Source organism: Pocillopora damicornis, chromosome 6 (genome assembly GCF_964200805.1).
Source record: "Pocillopora damicornis chromosome 6, jaPocDami1.2, whole genome shotgun sequence".
NCBI classification, from domain to species: domain Eukaryota; kingdom Metazoa; phylum Cnidaria; class Anthozoa; order Scleractinia; family Pocilloporidae; genus Pocillopora; species Pocillopora damicornis.
Window position 1 is genome coordinate 18,674,062 of NC_142675.1, and position 17,586 is coordinate 18,691,647.

Consider the following 17,586-nt stretch of genomic DNA (forward strand, 5'->3'; position numbering starts at 1 on the left):
TTGAAATTAAACATGATTTATTGATCATAAATATTTGAAGTTGTAAAACTCACATTCGTAGAAAAACCTGTAGGATTTAAGATGAACAATGTCGATGGATCAATCTCAATAAATTGGGCATCATTTTTCAGCCGCTAGGGTCTCGACCGATCACTTGCAAACCTCTCTCATTTTTTCCCTCATTTTTTTACAATTTGCATTAAAAGACTGACAAAGGAGGCTTAAATTGTTTAGTGTTGTGATTGGTTGATATAAGCTACGACTTTAAATGCGATTGGTTGATTTAAACTACAACTTTGAATGTTATTGGCTTACTAAATTGTTCGATGATAAACTGCCCGATAACAACTTGGCAAGTGAATTGGTGCCGGAAATGAGAATTTTTAAACCAATCACAATCAGGGAAATTGAAAATTTTAAGATTGAAATAAATATATGTTGATATCATCGTCTCCTTTGTGTGTCTTATTTTCAGTCAAAAATTTGCACCATAACCTAACGTAATCCTGTTACTTCTGCACGAAATTATTTGAAAAAGTTCTCGAAAGCGTTCAATTACAATATAATATCAGAAATTTCCGTCCCCTCTAAGTATTGCCCATATATTTCTCTCGCAACTTACAGCCGCTGCTTTCGTTTTATGTACTTCTTTTGTACAATTTTGAAGTCCACTGTGTAATGAGTTCAAATTCTTTGTCACGCAATACTTTTCAGTTTGGAAATCTTGTGGCGACTTTTGTTTGTCATGTCTGAATTCTGATAATCGAGAGTCCGTGTTCCTTTCCGCTGTGCAAGTTTGGACGTGTTCAGCGCCTCCAATATTCAAGCCTTTCTTTGTACACAATCTCTCTAGGTTGATAGAGGGATTTGTTTCTTGACATGGTTCGTTTGTCACGCAGTCTCCGTTTTTCGTACTGGGGTCTTTAGCATTATGGTAGTAGCTGGCCATGGCGGGTTTTTCTTCTTTTTTACTTTCAGTCGATGGAAAAATGCCCTCTTGCTCGTGTTCTTGGTCTCGTGCAGCTTCCACTCGCACATCAACCGACTCTTTTCTTTCTTCTGCTTCAGAAAAATGTCCTAAAGCGTCACTCCCAGGGGATTTTTTGGCCTCATCCTCATCCGTCACGCTATCTGTCGCGCTATCCATAGTGGTGCTTCGTTTTTGCAAGCTTTGGCCCTTTCGCCTCCTCTCCTTCTTTGGAACTCGCGCTGGAGCCTCCTCCTCTCGCAACTCCTCCACCTCTGTCTTTTCACCCGTTTCTTTCTCAACCCGTCTTAACTTCCGAATCAATCGCTTCTCCACCTTATACAGTAACATCTTCTTCCACTTGATGGTTTCAGTTTTAATCCTCTCTCGAGTCTCGATGATTTTTGCACTGATCTCTGGTATAGTTTTTGTAAGCTTTGGTGAATCGGGACTGCGGTTTCGACGTTCCCCTGCCGACACGGGTGGCGGTGCTTTCTGTTTCTTCAGTTGGTCTATCTCTGAATTGTCAAGAACTGGCAGGTACGAGGGAGGACCACTTAGGTAAATCTCTGAATCAGCACGTGTTCTTTCTATTCGGCTATTGCATCCATAAGAATGTCCTGAGTGGTTACCATAGCCTGCAGCGACAGTAGGCTTTGCGATGAACGGACCATTTACACATCCTCCTTTGAATGGACGCTCCATTCCTCTATTTGCATATTCGGTGCGATTTGTAATGCTTGTTTCCCGGCATCTCTTTTGTACGCTTCTTGAACGGTGAGTCTCACGAGGACAAACTTTTACAATTTTGACTTCAACTTCATCGTGATCTTGTGAGTCAGAAGAAACAGAAGTTCCTCTTCTGGTGTCACACTGCAGGCTCGTGACTAGGGGATGCATGTGGGTTTCCTGAGACTTTGCTGAATAATCTGACATTCCAACAGTGTTGGACGTTGATGGGATCTGCGTAGCAGCAGCTGGCTTGGAAGGAGGGGCACGTTCGATATTCCTAGCGTTTACCGATGTGTGTTTTGTTACAGAATGGACAGCAACAATTCTAGGAAGGGTTTGGTGGTCCCATGCAAGTCCATCGTAAGACTTGCAAAAGTAACCAACGTTTTGTTCGCCTTGCAGGGTCGGATCCAATACCACGTTGATGCCAGGTACCCGGCGCATTCTCTGTGCAGACGGTGGCAAATGCTTTAGACGGTTTCCATGGCTGGTGGCTCTTTGGATTGTATCTGAAGCATGACAAATTCTTTTCAGTGTGACTGATCTGGGGTAATTCTCTTCACGGGATGAAATAGCAATTTCATGGTGTTCTTCATTAGTTAGCGTCGAAGGAGAGCGATGGTGAAGTTCATTTCCTTGACTGTTGCTTTTTTGACTGAGGGTTGAACCATTCTCGGACATCTCATAGTACTGAAGGAGTTCCCGCATACGCTGCATTTTCAGCATCCACGCTATGTTTTCTTTCGTGCGATCAATTCTTTCAAAAACCAATTGCTTCATAATTTCGCGTTTATGATTTTGGCTTTCAATTTCCTGAGCGTATATTTGCGCGGAGACGGAGTTAGCTGCTGATAGGCGAGGCCGCTTAGCTTCACATTCACTGAGCTCGCTGATGGAGGATTCACCGGACGATCGACGACGCCGTGGAATACAATGATACATGTCACGAGCGGCAGTAGCATCTGAATTATCCAGAAACGAACGCGTGATTTCAGGCGCAGAAGACGTCGATATTGAAGCGGAAATTTGAGATGCCAGAGCCTCTTCGAAAACATCTCGAGGAACTGAGAATGACTGGCCCACAAGAGGAAGGTGACTTAAATCCATGTGTCCAGCTGTCCGCGCCAAACTTTGTTTAGGCTCTGAAAACAAAGGCGCACATTTATTAGACTCTTTCATCAGCATGATTTGGGGTTCAAGTGAATAGGAGACTCCCTAAAGAAAAACCTTCAAAAAGGCTGCTAAGGTTCCAGCCCAATATAATATAACTCTAGGAGAGAAATACTATTGTAACGCTGTGTGTAGGTGATTTAAGGCAATGAAGTGGAGTCGTGATTCATACAAGAGCTCTAACAAAAGTATCCTAAAGTGACTAGTACACAGTTTACACAAGTTATTTAATATGCTAATTACCAATTACGGCTTACAGCTTTACTGTAATTAAAGAACAGTGTCCTGAAACCCAAGAAAATGCGCGATTCCAAAGTTATCGTAGGGAACTAAGCCATTGTTTCCAAATTTTTCCTCTAAGTAAGTGCTGTTTAAGTTTCTACATTAAAATTTACCCAAAGATGCTACAGACGGATTAAAGTTCTCTCGAAATATGTAGAATCGTCGACAGCCAGGCGATCTGCAATGTTGAGCAAAATTCCTTTCTATCAAAGCCAAACCAATCCTGTACTCTTACAGAGATAAAACGGACATTTCTGAGTCCACCAGCCATCATCAAATTCAGTATAGAAAGGTACATTTTTGGCATACAAACCTCTTCCCCTCGACTGTAACGTGTTTGCATGAAAAATGTCAAATCTAATTTAAGCACTAAGAAAAAGCGAGAAGAGCCAAAAATTTCGTCCACGTCGAACGTTTAATCCGCTTTCCTTTACTCTGAACGTTTAAGGAAGAGACGATGATCTTTGTACGTACCGAAGACTTTTTTTCGGAGACCGTTGGAAGTATGAATTGCAGCAACGGACAGCTGAGTTTTTTCTTTTAACTTGGCGGCGTCGGTGGAGGTGGAACAAAGACGAAAGCGATGTTTTTCAATTATTAACTGAGTATCTGTTCTTTCTTTGTGATCCAACAAAGGTTGCACGTGTATAACTTTGGATGTTTAAACATGCTTTGTGTTCCTTGATACATAACATGCTCCGGCACAAAACACTGCGTTTAAAAATTGCGTCTAAGACAAAGGCGAAAATGAGGTCTTATTTCACTCACTTTTCGTGTAATTCTTTGATCAAGCCTAGAGGAAAGTAGCAACTAGTATCTCTTTCTCACGTCTAACGCAAATATTTCCTCTCCGTATAAAATCGGCTGAGAGCAGATATTCGGCAAGAGCTCAGTTTTATCGTTTTTCCCCGGAAATATTATGCTTAACTTTCCGATTTTTTTCCAAGGCGAAGAGAGAGAGAGCGAAATATAATTGCCATCATATGAGAGTCGTGTGATGCTGCAAAGGAAGATTTTTTCCGTCTTGTGACGAGCGTGAGACAAAGAAAATTCCGATTCCTCATGAGTAACCGAACGTCAGACCTTTGTACTTAAACCCTTTAAAAACCACGAGGGACCAGTGTCTAATTTCTCCCAATAGTAATACTGCTGAATCATTTATCAAAATCACGAGAATAACGGAATTGATGACTAACCTAACACAGTTTGGATTGTTAACCAAATTCTCATTGTCACGACCAAAGGGAATGTATACAGAAAAGTATGGAGAACATGCAATCTGATATTAAGGTGTAAAAGGTTAAACCACAAATAAATGATAATAGGCGGGGGCATGATATGAAGAGGGGCTGGCTACAGGCCATTTCTGGGAAAGATAACCTGTTTTAAGCGGATATCTTGTAACGCGCAGTCCCGTGATGTTTTTCCAAACATAAGTATGTCTACAGTAACGTGGTATTCCGTATGATTTTGGCTCCGAGACATTTGGTGTTAAATCAAGAAATATCTCGCCCCAGATTGATAATTTCCTTTCTCCTCTTTACTATTCTTCTTGACAGCATATCGATATTGTAAGGCCGAGAAACTGTTATTTCATTTCATGATAATTTTTAGGAAAGCAAACGTAATCAATTTTAAGGCTTCAACGAATAACTTTTTCTGGTCTGATAAAATTGGACTGGATGTGGAGGGGAATATGTGACTTTTATTAAAAAGTTCTTTCCCAAATAAACTCCATAATTCGTTTCATTTTAAATGAACCTTTACCGGCCGAAAGCCGTTAAATATTTTTAGTCGCAGGCCTTTTTCCTCTAAAAACCATCCAAGCCATAGAGTGAAAATATACGGGGAAAGGGAGGGGGCGCGGCATTTACTCATTTTTCCCGTCGACCATGTTTAGTCCAGAAAGCTTAGAATTTTAAACAAAACGAACAAGAAAGTTCTGACCAGTTTAGAGAAGTAGCTTGCAAAAGATCCTATGTTAAAAATGAAACAATATTTTCAGGCACAAACTGACCTACTACATATTCTTGCATTGACACAAGGACTTTCTTACAGCACACTGACCAGCTCTAAAAATGAAACCAGTGACTTCACACAGTTGCAAAGGAGTGAAATTGTTTCTTTTCCTCTCGCTGGAAGTCCTGCTAACAAGTACCTGATGTTCCGAACAATTAAGGCGTTACCAAAACCGAGGTTGTAGAAAGAAAATCGAGCAGCAGATGATCCACAGGCATCCGGAACGGAAAGGAGAAGTTTCGACCAAATGAACAAAATTTGTAAACGATGTGCCATTGAACACCATTACTGATATAGAATTTAAATCAAAACTATTCAAATTTTCCTGCTTTAACGTGACAAGCGCGTGCAAAGTTATTTACTGTGTAGAATTTCTCTTTATTAGATGATCTTATGATCTCATATTTTGCCCTATGTTCGCCACGAGATACATCTTTGAAATGTCATGAGGGAGGGGCACTCCTTTAATTTTCTTGAAATTACTGAGCTTTGTTTTTTCAAATTGATAAGGGAAAGTTTTTTTGCCGTCTTTTCTGTTTTTTAATCAATACATGGCATCCGCCTGCAACGACGTAAACAGCATTTTAATTAAAATTTCTCTTCGATAAAAAAGCATCTTTGCTGTAATTCAATTCAGCTGTTTTGCATCTTCTACATTTTTCTCTCTGATCGACGCGTGAGGGGGTTATACCTCTGATGGGATAACCACAAGAAAAAATAACGTGATTTCCTCTCCGCTTGTCTCAGATCGGTGTAAGGGTTGAATTTTGTATGGTTACACAGCGTGCCAATTGCGACGATTCTTTTTGGCTTCTACCTCCAACTTCAACTACGTGTTTTCTGAGTCCTGGTCAATTCCAATAATTTGTTTAGCATAACTATAAAGCAATTTTTGGAATCCTTTTTTTTTGACATAGGAGAACGGATAGGCTCCTCTAAATGAGCTACACCTGTTTATTATTATTCTTATTATTACAGTTTTAAAATTACAATTTCCTCAATTGCGACTGGTTTAAAAAAACTCCTATTCTCCACTAATTCACATGCCAAGTTGTTATCGGAAAGTTCGTCATCGGAAAGTTCGTTATCGGAAAGTTCGTTATCGGAAAGTTCAAAATGCCAATCACATTCAAAGTTGTCGTTTGAATTAACTAATAACAACCACAAAAAAATTTACGCCTCCCTTGTAAATTGTCCCTTTGATCGTGCGTAACTGGGTTATTCTTCTTTTCTCGGAAATTATAATTGTTATGATTGATTGATAATAAGACTTTGTGTCGACCAATTCGGTCTGTAATCATACGAGTGACAACAAAATCGGACGACCGCAGCGGAAGTTCCTATTGTTTATCACGAGTATGATTACAGACCGAATTGGACTCCACTCAGTCCTTTTACCATTACTTATAATTGTTATTATTGATATTATTATTATTGTCATTGTCATTGTTATCATTAGCCGCTTTGAATCTCTACCAGAAGTGCTTAAGATACACTGTTCACTCAAACCCGTGTTGCCAGCTTTCAATACATCATGTATTTTGTTCATTGAGCTATTTGGTGTCACCACATTTCCGTTTGATCGTCACGCGTCGGAAGGCAATGTACTCTCACGAGACAATTCTATCTGTTTATAAACATTACACGAACCCCGTCCAGCGCGAGTGGTTTGTCCTGTGAGCCATTTTATATCACCATTTTTCCATCTGCTGATCTTTACGTGGAGAGAGTGTTCATTCGCGAGACATATTTATCATGTAGCTACACTTCAAACAAACCCGGCTTGCCCCTAGTGAATTGTTTGCTCCAAGGCTGACCTGCATTTGTTTTATCGACCAAAAAAATGGGCTTGAAAGGAGAAAAAAACATGAGCAAAACGTTAAGAAGACCATGAAGGAATAGTGTACGTTATGCTGGAAAAGCAACGAAAACGATACCAATGTTTTTTTTGGTTCAAGTACCAATCAGGGTTAGCTTTGGGGCAATCGTTTCAATTTATATGAAAGATTTGAGCAAAGTTCAAAAATTCGATTGATCCGTGCCACCACAGAACTTGATTAATTAGGATCAAATTATTACAGGCGTGGTCAACTGCGAACACCCAAAATATTTTTCGATGGAAATCCCAGCTAATTTATAGTAACTTTACCCTGAATAACTTGTGAACCTTAGGCTTCCCCAAAGTAATTTTCGTATTTTCGAGGTCAGTTTCCGCACAATTTTACTCTTTACACGTCGAATTACGACAAGTCGTGACTGTACTGTTGTCTAGAACAATGAATTTCTCCTCAACGTCCTTGTCTCCCGTCTCTTCTGCCTTTTTTTCATTTTTTAGTCTTTAGTATTTTGGTTTTGCTTAAAAAAAAAAGCAGACTTTCGATTCAAATCAGGTTCGTTGGTTTTTTGTTTTGAAGTATTAGCTTCAATGCACTGTGTATTTTTAAAGCTTTCAGCTGCAAAACTCTTTCTTAAAAATTTACATTTCCGCTAGACTTCTCTAATCTCTATCATCAACTGTAGACCGCACTAATAGAAATACATACAGGAAACACCGACATAATCTTATCACTAGTAGGTTGCTCTGAACTTTCGATGACTTGTAAACTAATAGCAGTCCTTTTTTTCGGCGAAGTCCGTCGCGTGAGTCGAAAAAAAAAATTTAAGGGGTTCAGTGATTTTAGGGCGCTGCGCGGGGCTACGTTTCTTAAACCTCACTCCCAGAGTTCGGCACTAACATCAAATTGTATTTTTTCCTGTTGTATTTACTCGCACGACTGACTTCTCCGACAAGGAGATACTGCTCGTAGTCTAGACGACTCGAATCTTTCCCATGCATGTTCCAATTAACGGGAGTCAACTGTATGAAATGGAATTTCCTTCAACTAATTTATCTATCGAAAATGTGTGATCAAGAGGTTATTACAGTTGTCATGCGTCTGGTTAATGACTGATATTTCATGTAGGTAAATTTGCATCTGGTTACGTTCATGATAGAATTTGCGTTAAGTTATCAGCTAAAAAAATTCACACCTCCAAAAAATGTAGTCTTATCTTAAAAAATCACACCTACCAAAAATTTTAATCTTATTAACTAGTCAGTTGCTCTCAACTTTCGATGACTTGTAAACTACTGGCAGTCCCTTTTTTCGGGGAAGTCCGTTGCGCGAGTGAAAAAAAAGTAAAAGAGACAAGAGATTTTAACGCGCTATGCGGAGGTTACGTTTCTTGAACCTCACTCCCAGAGTTTAGCGACGTGGGAGTCGATCTTATTTCACAAACAGCAGTTGGTTCTCGATTTTACTTCCATATTTGCGTGCATGAAGTGTGACGAACCTATCGTGACGTATCAAAACTCAAAACGTAGAGGATATTTTGGGTTATGTTATCGTTTGCTATCAAAAGTTGACGGCTTTGTCAAGCAATTCATAACTCTTCAAGCACCATGTGAACATCACTTGCTGTTTGTTCAACGCTTGAAAGTGAAACTTTGAGGTGAATTTGTCATGCTGCAAAGATGGACGCAAATAATAGTGTATTTAACCAAAATAACATTTCTTTTTCGACGAAATAAATAAAATGACTGTTCTTAGTCACAATGGAGTTAATGTCACGCAACAATTGTTTGATTGATAACAAATCAAAATAGAATGTTATCATACTGTTGAAGCGAGCAAATTTACCAAAAAACGTATTTCACTGCCGTTACGACCAGAGTCAGAGCGACGAGGCAATAATTTGATTTATGATAAACCTACATAAACATAACAATAAAAACTAGTGCATGAATAAAACCTAACGTGTTTGAAGGTAACCTGTTTTCACTTGATAAAAATATGGGTATGTTTCCATATTTAACCGCAGTCCGATGAATGTTGTGTTGATATTCTCTTGAGTTGTGTCGTGTCTATTTTTGGAGTATCTTGTGTGAATTTCCAGCATTTTCGTTAGCACTCCTAGACGATATCTGCATACATTAGAATGACCTTAAAATAGGCAAGGCTTTGCTACTGAATGATGACAATACCCCAAAAGCGAAAACAAAAGCAAAGGCTGCTAAACTTTCAGTTTTTAGGAAATTTTCCACGACGGTCGCTACTTTTACAACTTTATGCTGAGTGTGCACGTGCTTGTAGAAACCCAAATACCCGATCCACGTCAAAATCTCGTTATTGGTTCCTAATCATGAATCATGACCAACTTCAATTTCACGTTAAATTTTGATTTGGATTCACGAGGAGAATACAACGATCTCTACCACAACAGCCACAGTACAATATTTGCTATAGATCTACAGATCTGGGAGCTGCAAACAAGCTGCTTCCCCAACGTGAATCAAGTGAGTTGATCATATTTTACTCCAGCCTCCCCATATTCCCGTAATCTAAGCTGAAGTGATATCTCTGAGAAAAGGTAAACCCGAGATATGAAATCCTGATTCACTTTTCTGAGTCAACTGCAAATACGCGATAATTTCAGTTGTTTATATCAACAGAATCGATACTTTATATTGGCCACCCCAAAGAGTTTCTAAAGCTGACTTTTCACCCCCAGCCCTTCGTCAGAGCGAATGAAAATACCCAAATCAAGGAGGCACATGTACATGAAGACAAGTTATTTTGAAGTTATAATATTATAAAATAAGGAGAGGGTTATGAGCACTTCATTAAATTCAACAAAGCCATGTGATCAAGATCATCCCCAATTGACGCACCGTCGAACCACGGCACATAGTAACGTAGCGAGAGAGGTTGTGTCGGGTTTAAGTTATTTGGAACTGAGTTTTTGAATTTAATATTTTTTATTAGTATTATTATTAGCTTTGAAGTCGTTGAAATTTCGTTATTTAGAACGAATTCTTTGCGTTCAATTTTGGCGTGACTGAGTAAACATATACCGCTAAGACAAGAAGAGCTTTCCAAAACCATTTCTGAAAACGCGAGTGGAAAACGGTATGTTTTGGTTTAACTTGACTACTGCACGTATTGAGAGATTAATAAGGGGTGGCGTATATAGCTCATTTTATGTCCTGCTTCGCTTCCGAGAAATATGTTCAACCCGTCCGGGGTAAAAATTGCAACACACAAGCGAACGATTACTCAAAATCGCCTTCAGGCTTTGAGATATGACTTCAGCTATCATTTTGTTCATGTTTAACTCGACCAAGAAAAAAATTGCGACATACGAGTATCTCTCACCCTGGGGCTGAAATAGGCCGTAATACACCTCTTCTGAATTGGAATTATCTTTAATTCGTTTTAGTTAGTTCTAAGTTCGCACATACACACACAAAAAATATACTCTGATATTTGTTTTCAATTCGTATTAGGCCAAATGAGATCCTCACCTCATATCGCGACGCTGTTAAGATTCAAGGGACCACGTACAAACCCTTAATCTAAGATCAATATCATGTATAAAATGATATAAGGCTAAAAAAAGTCTTGACTACCGCATGTATTAGGAGACTAATAAAGGGTAGCGTATAAAGCTCATTTTGTGATCTGCTTCGCTTCCGTGAAATATGTGCAACCCATCCGGGTTACAATTGCAACGCACAAGAGAACGATTGCTCAAAATCGCCTTCAAATCCTGGCTTTGTGATATGACTTCAGTTATCATTTTGTTCATGTTTAACTCGACCAGGAAAAAAATTGCGACACACAAGTGAACGATTGATGAAAATAGCCCTAAAATGTTGGCGTTGAATATAGATGAAGTTGCCAAGCTCTGTGACTACGTGCGCTGATCAGATTGATAGCTATTATGGTATTTTAAGAGCTGAAAGTCAAAAGCGTCGTTATTTTAACTCCAGTCTTTCTTTATCGCCACCGAACCGGAGATGGTAATAATTATATCCAATCGCACGTGCTTAAAATTCAACTTACCGAGTACGTAGCTAAATTTCTTGCTGCGCGTAACACCACTCACATTGACGGTACTTTCGTTTGGGGTACTTCTCTGGTAGAGTTCGCTCTGTGGAATGGGGATATTGAAGCTATTTTCAGAAGAATTACCATTTCTGTTCGCCATCTTTCTATTCCTGGGTCAACAATAACTCCATTTGACTGCTCGTGATTTCGCTTTCTACAGCACAAAAGCGCAATTGTATAGACTAAATATAGGATATCTTGAGAATCAAATCTACTCGTAAGGTTTCACGAACATACGAGAAAACGTGTCGACTCACCAGTTGGAAATTGCACGCAATAATAAGTTCCTGAAGCTTCAGGAAATCTTTTCACCTTGGATGAAAGCTATTGGGCAGATTCGGTTTCCGGCAATGATTTGTAACGGCTTTATATACAATGGCTTCATACAACGGTCTGATGATTACCGACTGAGTGATTAGTCACGCAGGAAGCATCAGCGGTAAGACACTTCAGGGGTCACGTACTGTCCTGGTGCTTTAAAGGTCCGAAAAGTATTTTCATCTCACACTAACATCGCTAGCTCTTACACTCGCTTTTTAACGAGCATTCTTACCTCTCGTCGCTTCTCATTACGACAACAGTAAAAGAATAAGCGCGCTATGTGAATGAGTTGGACACGGGGTTAGTTTCTCAAAAGCTTTGGTGTTGTGTCGATGGGAGAGTACAACAAGGTAATTTGGTCAGAGCTATGCCGAAGGGCTAACGCTCGAAACGACAGCTTTGAAACTCTTAATCACCAACTTAGTTGATACTACCAAATTACCTATGAGTGGTTTGCTCGTAATCCTATGATCACCGTGGCATGGATTTCTTCATACTTACGCATCTAAATGTCATGGTCTACCCGTGGAGACACTTCCGGTCTTGCAAAATAAAAGGAGCGATTTGAAAAGCATTGAAAACGTCGTAATTAGAGGAAGGTACAAAATTCCTTTGCAAATATTTTCATTTTCATCAAGCGTCAATAACTGCGATTTTCAGCGATAGCACCGTACGAGTACAAGTTCATTTAAAATATCAACCTTGGTTTATCTCCTTTTTAGTTCCTGGAAAAACACTGGTCTACGTCACAGTCTCTCGACTATAATGCTAATGTGAGTGCAAAATTCCTTCAAACGAATGACCTCGCTGGTCGTTATGGTCATTGAAAAGACCCATGGCGGAAAATTAACAAGTTGTTTTTTACTTTGTTTTGCAGTCTTCTTGACTCATTTCCAAGCAAACAACGACGCTTTGTTTCGTACATTCTGCTGGTTCTCAAAACAGAGTGAAGCACCCTGTTCATAAGCGCCCTCTTTCAAATAAGAGCTCTCCCTCTAGGCACCAAAAGTAAATAAGTGCCCCGAGCACAATCAAATCATTGCGGTAACTCAAGGACGTAAATCGGAAGATTTCATCACTGTTACACATATCCTGAGTAACACAATTGCGAAACCACCAAAGGTTTCGCCATCTAATAGTATACAAATTGGATTGATCAATTAGTTCTAACACTTGGGAAATATTGCGGCAATGATCATCACACCTTCTGATTGGGTCGTGAAGAAGGCGCTACCCGCAGAGATGGAAGTGTGAATTCCTTCGAGCAATACCTTCTTACAGCATGTGTGAAAGAAAACGATTACTGCACGTTTGATATATCCTGCGCAATACGCCTCTCCAAGATAATGTTCCAATCCGTTAATTTAGATTTCCAGGTGAATTTACACCCCAAATAGAACGCGTACATATCAGAATTGATGTCGTTAGTCTCGTCAAACCTGCACAATGTGACGGGTGAAAGCTCTGACGTTACATTAAATCTCGTATCTTCATGTTCTACAGTCGTGCAACATGGGTTTTTAAGGTAAGAAGTGCGCCGAATTGTGTATCTAACACTTTCGAAGATGTTAGATAAACTTCTTCTTCCAAAAGACGATTGTACGTTGTTACATCTACTAACGCTTTACGCTCAGGAAAACTAACATAACTTAGTGTAAAGTAACTTTCTATAGTGGAGTACGTCAAAACATAACTTTGTTTAGTAGAAGTAGAAGATGGACCGATATCACACAGCGCCATCTTGGATGGTGTGGCACACCACATCGAGCCTGGAGCTCGTTTCTCGAAAGTCCCGGTGACTAAACGGGCCCAAAGCCGTATTAGAATAGTCGTATAAGAAAAGAGAATTAAAATTTTGATTTTAAAACACGGCTCCGGGACCGTTTACTCACTGGGACCTTCGAGAAACGGGCCCCTTGACGGTTTGATGTGGCGCACGAGCCAAGATGGCGCTGCGTGATATCACAAAAATAGAGTTGGCTAGTGGTTGATGTTTGCCGAGCCGCAAGGCAACACACAACAGAGTTAGGACAACAAAATGGCTAAACTTCAGAATACCCCGCAACTTTGGTCCGCCTCACTTTTATGTGTCGGGAGGCTTTGAAGATCGAGGCATAACACAATAGACGCTATTCTTATTCAATGACATGTAAATGAGTTGCGGGGTATTCTGAAGTTGCTCCAAATTTATTTTTAGGGTCTCTTAAACTGGATGAGCAACCCCCAAAATGGAGAAATAAATATAAATGGTTTTTATGTTATGAACCAACCAAGATGGAAACTCGTACGGAGTCGTTTGCTAATAAATTACTTTATTCCATTTGCTTTGCTTCCAGGACGACGTTGTGTTATCGTGACATTTGCTCTTTAAGCACTTTACAAGAAATGGAAGAAAATCCTCCACCTGATTTTCAACTGCCTTGCTTTTCTTCGTGGACAACATCACAATCTGTTCAAGCGAACATTCCCACAAGTGCTCCTCTGGCACCGAGGAATGGGCACGAGCAGCCTTACTGGTACCGGCCGCATTATATCGGGTGGCAATATGTCACAAGCGGTACGTTTTATATTGCGCACGAAGTTGAATATATTAAGAAGAAAAAGAGTTTATATTGTACACCCTACACTATTACCATATTTGACAATACGCCCAGGAAGATTTGAAAAAAGAAACAAACAAACAAAAAAGCACCGGTCATTTCGTGTAACCAATTTTTTTTTCCCTTCAAATTCGAATGCGGCAAAAATTTCCTTAATATACTTTTTATAAAATCTCTCCCTAATTCTTTTTATTGAGTGTTTTTTTTTTCTTTTCCTGTTTTTGCTTTTTTAAAAAAATTTGCTTGAATTAACTGCTGCGTCAATTTTTTATTCCTTTTTCACTTTTGAATAACTGTGAGACTGAGTTAGTTTCAATTCACTTGAGGTGTTGCCATAATATGAAGCTAATAACTCAAAAGAAATCGCTCGCTTATTATTATAATTTTTTTTAACAAGCACAAACAGGCTCAAGTACCTGGCCTGAAAGGAATTTAGAAGGGTGGGGGGAAGGGGGGAAGGAGGGAGAGAGAGAGGTTATTTATATTGTGGTAGAACGAGTGCATCACAATCTGAACCACTGCATCATAATCTGCTGTTTCTCAATTTTCGTTTTTCTGTTGCCTTTATTTATCTGCCTAGGTTCACAAGTGACTGAACAAGCTTCTTTTCATCAATCATCTTCAGCATATCATTTCACCCATCGCCGTTCTACGGGATGTCACACTACGGGATGTCACGCCTCGGAACGTCACGCTATCGGGTGTCAATTTACAAACTATTACTCCAAAGTCACTGAAAATGCCCAAGGTTTACCAAGCGGAGTAGCATACGACCATAGCGCATTTCCAAAGATCGTTTCAGTGCACTCTATGGGGGAAGAGAGTTACAATACCCTGCAAAAAACTACGCTTCTCTGTGGAGGAGAAGGTGGTGACACACCAAATAACCATTTTTCTAAATCTTCTCTTGCAATTCCGGCAAGCTGTAACAACGATGCAGCAAGTTCTCGAAAGATAACTGATCATTCCATATCGACAATTCTTGACCTGCCTTCTGCAAGGAATTGCTCCTCTTTTCCTGTTCACAATGATGGCCTTATTGGTTCCCCTGCTGAATATGACTGTCCTAAGAACGAAACGAAAGTGAGCCTTCCATCTGACGAATACAATCAAGGAACAGAAGTAAGATACAGTATAGCTAAGGATGAAGAGATCAAGGTAAGCAGAGGTTCTGCTCTTTAAGCTCGTTCTACCACAATATAAACAACCTTAAAAGATTGCGTTCGTCTCAAAGAGCCTTAGGCTCTTGCGGTAAGGGGAAACTTGGATAATGAGTTTGAATTTGCACCATTAATCTCTCCTTACTTAAATGCCTGTGCTCAGGTCACAGAGAAGAGTGAACGATATGACCTCTTTGTTATGCCTGCGACTCTCCCTCTCCAAGTTGATCTTCGTAGAAGCCTTTGAGAAAAGACGTGTAAATGTATAAAAGACGTGAAAATGTATAAAATGTATAAATAGGCAGTGTCTTCAGTTTTTTAAGAACTATTTGACTTTCAATAAGCATTTATATAGCCGTGATACTCGCCAAAAAATTTAATCCATCTATCTCCGGTACGGACAGAAATTGCAAAACGATCGTTTTATTACTATGGATCCATAGTTTATAATTCATCAAAGTAGAGTAATTTTTATATACATAATTTTAAATTTAGAAATCTAAAGCCTTATAAATGTGTTTTATATCTTCATGTTTGTATTCCGCATGAAATTGTAATGTATTTTATTTAGTTTATACTCAGGGCTCCCATTGATAGCAGGTGGCTCTTTAGGGCTTCTGACGGGGCTACCCTGAGGTTTACTTTTGTTTTTAAATAAAGGCATCCATCCGTCGACGCGCGGAATTTGGAGTGACTATATTGTGCGCATTACCGATGCACACAAATAATGATAATAATATTAATAATAACAATAATAATAATAATAATAATAATATAATAGTAAGAATAGTGATAATAGTTATGATTTTAAAGAAATCGAGGGAACTCCCAACCAAGCTTCTTACCAAGGTCCGTGTGCGTTCTCTCTTTGATTAATGTAAGACCCTCTTACGACCTTGACGTTACCTTGTGAGAGATGCAAGTTAACGTATACGCCAAAGTCCTTAACCACGGACTAAGCCAACGATAACCACTAATAACCTGCACATAATTTCTACAGATAACGGAAGGTGAAATCAGCAGCCCAAATTTCGTCGAAGGATTTTCAAACCCAGCTCTTCAGAGGCAAAGTAGTAATTTCACACTTGAAGAGGTAAAAGCTCTAGAGATCCCTAGCGAACCAACTCTACAGAAAGGCCCTTTGCGCATAACCTCGTCGAGGATCAAGCAAAATACACTGAATTTGCATCGCCTTCGGGAAATCAACAAAGTTCAGAAACGCCTGAAACGCGAATTATCAGAACGCCAGGAAACTTGCTTTAGTAAGGAGAATGAAATGGGACGAAAAGGAATTAAAATATTCGCAAGCGGCTCCATGAAAGGTTCTGAAAACCCTTTAAATTCCCCGCCTGTCAAAAAGTCTCGTCAAGCACCAATTAAGGAAAAAGCAGAAAGAGAAGAAAGCATGACCGACTTATTGTCAGATGAGAAGCGTTCAAAGTTAAATGCAGAGATTAAAGGACAAAAGTCTTTGGGAGAAACCCTCAGCTCCAAAAAACTAAAAGAAGACTTGCCAAGAGATGATTTTAGGATGAATGTGTTCGAGAAATTGGCTCTGTTGAGTGAGAAAAGGAGGTGTGAAGATTCAACTTCGAGGAGCTCTTCGCTACACGATAGCGATTCGCAAAGTTCTGACAAAGTCAAGGTTAAAATAACCCACGAAAGAAGTAAAGATACAATCATCGAAAGGGAAGACGAGCTCCATACTTTTCGATCTAATTCTAAACGGTCGGCAGCCTTGGGAAACGACGGGGAGTCAAATGAAAAGATCGACATTTTGGTTATGTCGGATAGAACGAGTCTGACAGACACTACAACCGCAAGAACCATCCCAAACAATTGGTCGTCTGCTTACATTTACGAAAATCTGGACAGCAAGAACAGTTTTTATTTGTCAAAGCGAAAGTATGGTGGAGAAGTGAGTGGTGAATTTATCAAGAGGCGCTGTAATTCTTTGCCGAGGAAAGTAGATTGGAAAGCCAATAACAGTTTGGAAGAAGAACCATCGCAAATCCAAGAGAGTGTAGGTGAGGAGTAAGAACACATACAATGGACATGTAATACAAGGTATACTTTAGCTGTTCAAATATAAAAGTTAGAAATTTAGCGGGTACAAGGCACGTCTTGCAAAGACAACCATCAATGGCGAGAGAATCATCAGATACTTTGGTTGCGTCAAATACTAGAAAGCACTTGTGTCGCTCTATCTGTCTAGTATCTCCTGCTTTAATGTAGTGTTTGGATATTTCAGAGCTCGTAATTTATAAAACCATTTTTTGACACGGATAAGCACAATTTAGTTATATAACTATAGATAACAGCCTCCACATATTTGGCTACGTTGTAACATCAGTAAACAATGTTCAGTGAACAAGCTCTCTCACGAGTCTTTTGGGCTGGTAGTT

The 17,586-nt window shown here is 39.5% G+C and overlaps 2 protein-coding genes across 10 annotated transcripts in view; one reads left to right on the forward strand and one right to left on the reverse strand.

Moving 5' to 3' along the window:
• LOC113674024 (uncharacterized) lies at nucleotides 1-11,530 on the reverse strand. Of its 7 annotated transcripts, XM_027190514.2 has the most exons (3): nucleotides 11,358-11,530; nucleotides 11,056-11,143; nucleotides 1-2,841 (listed from the first exon to the last, which is right to left on the reverse strand). In XM_027190514.2, the coding sequence occupies exon 3, from the start codon at nucleotides 2,804-2,806 to the stop codon at nucleotides 569-571; it is 2,238 nt and encodes a 745-aa protein (XP_027046315.2). In that variant the 5' UTR covers nucleotides 2,807-2,841; nucleotides 11,056-11,143; nucleotides 11,358-11,530; the 3' UTR covers nucleotides 1-568. The 7 variants fall into 7 exon arrangements, with proteins under 7 accessions (XP_027046315.2, XP_089067126.1, XP_027046309.2 ...); XM_089211000.1 differs by lacking the exon at nucleotides 11,358-11,530 and having other exon boundaries at nucleotides 11,056-11,342; XM_027190508.2 differs by lacking the exons at nucleotides 11,056-11,143; nucleotides 11,358-11,530 and adding an exon at nucleotides 5,169-5,578.
• Nucleotides 9,177-17,586, forward strand: part of LOC113673975 (uncharacterized) — a 9,637-nt gene continuing 1,227 nt past the window's right edge. The window contains exons 1-4 of one of the 3 annotated variants that reach the window (XM_089211004.1): nucleotides 9,177-9,506; nucleotides 13,758-13,978; nucleotides 14,602-15,179; nucleotides 16,182-17,208. In XM_089211004.1, coding sequence (XP_089067130.1) covers nucleotides 13,807-13,978; nucleotides 14,602-15,179; nucleotides 16,182-17,208 — 1,777 coding nt within the window. In that variant the 5' untranslated portion in view covers nucleotides 9,177-9,506; nucleotides 13,758-13,806. Of the gene's footprint in view, nucleotides 9,507-11,495; nucleotides 12,947-13,757; nucleotides 13,979-14,601; nucleotides 15,180-16,181; nucleotides 17,209-17,586 lie in introns of those variants that run through there. The other 2 variants (XM_027190459.2, XM_089211006.1) reach the window with 2 other exon arrangements.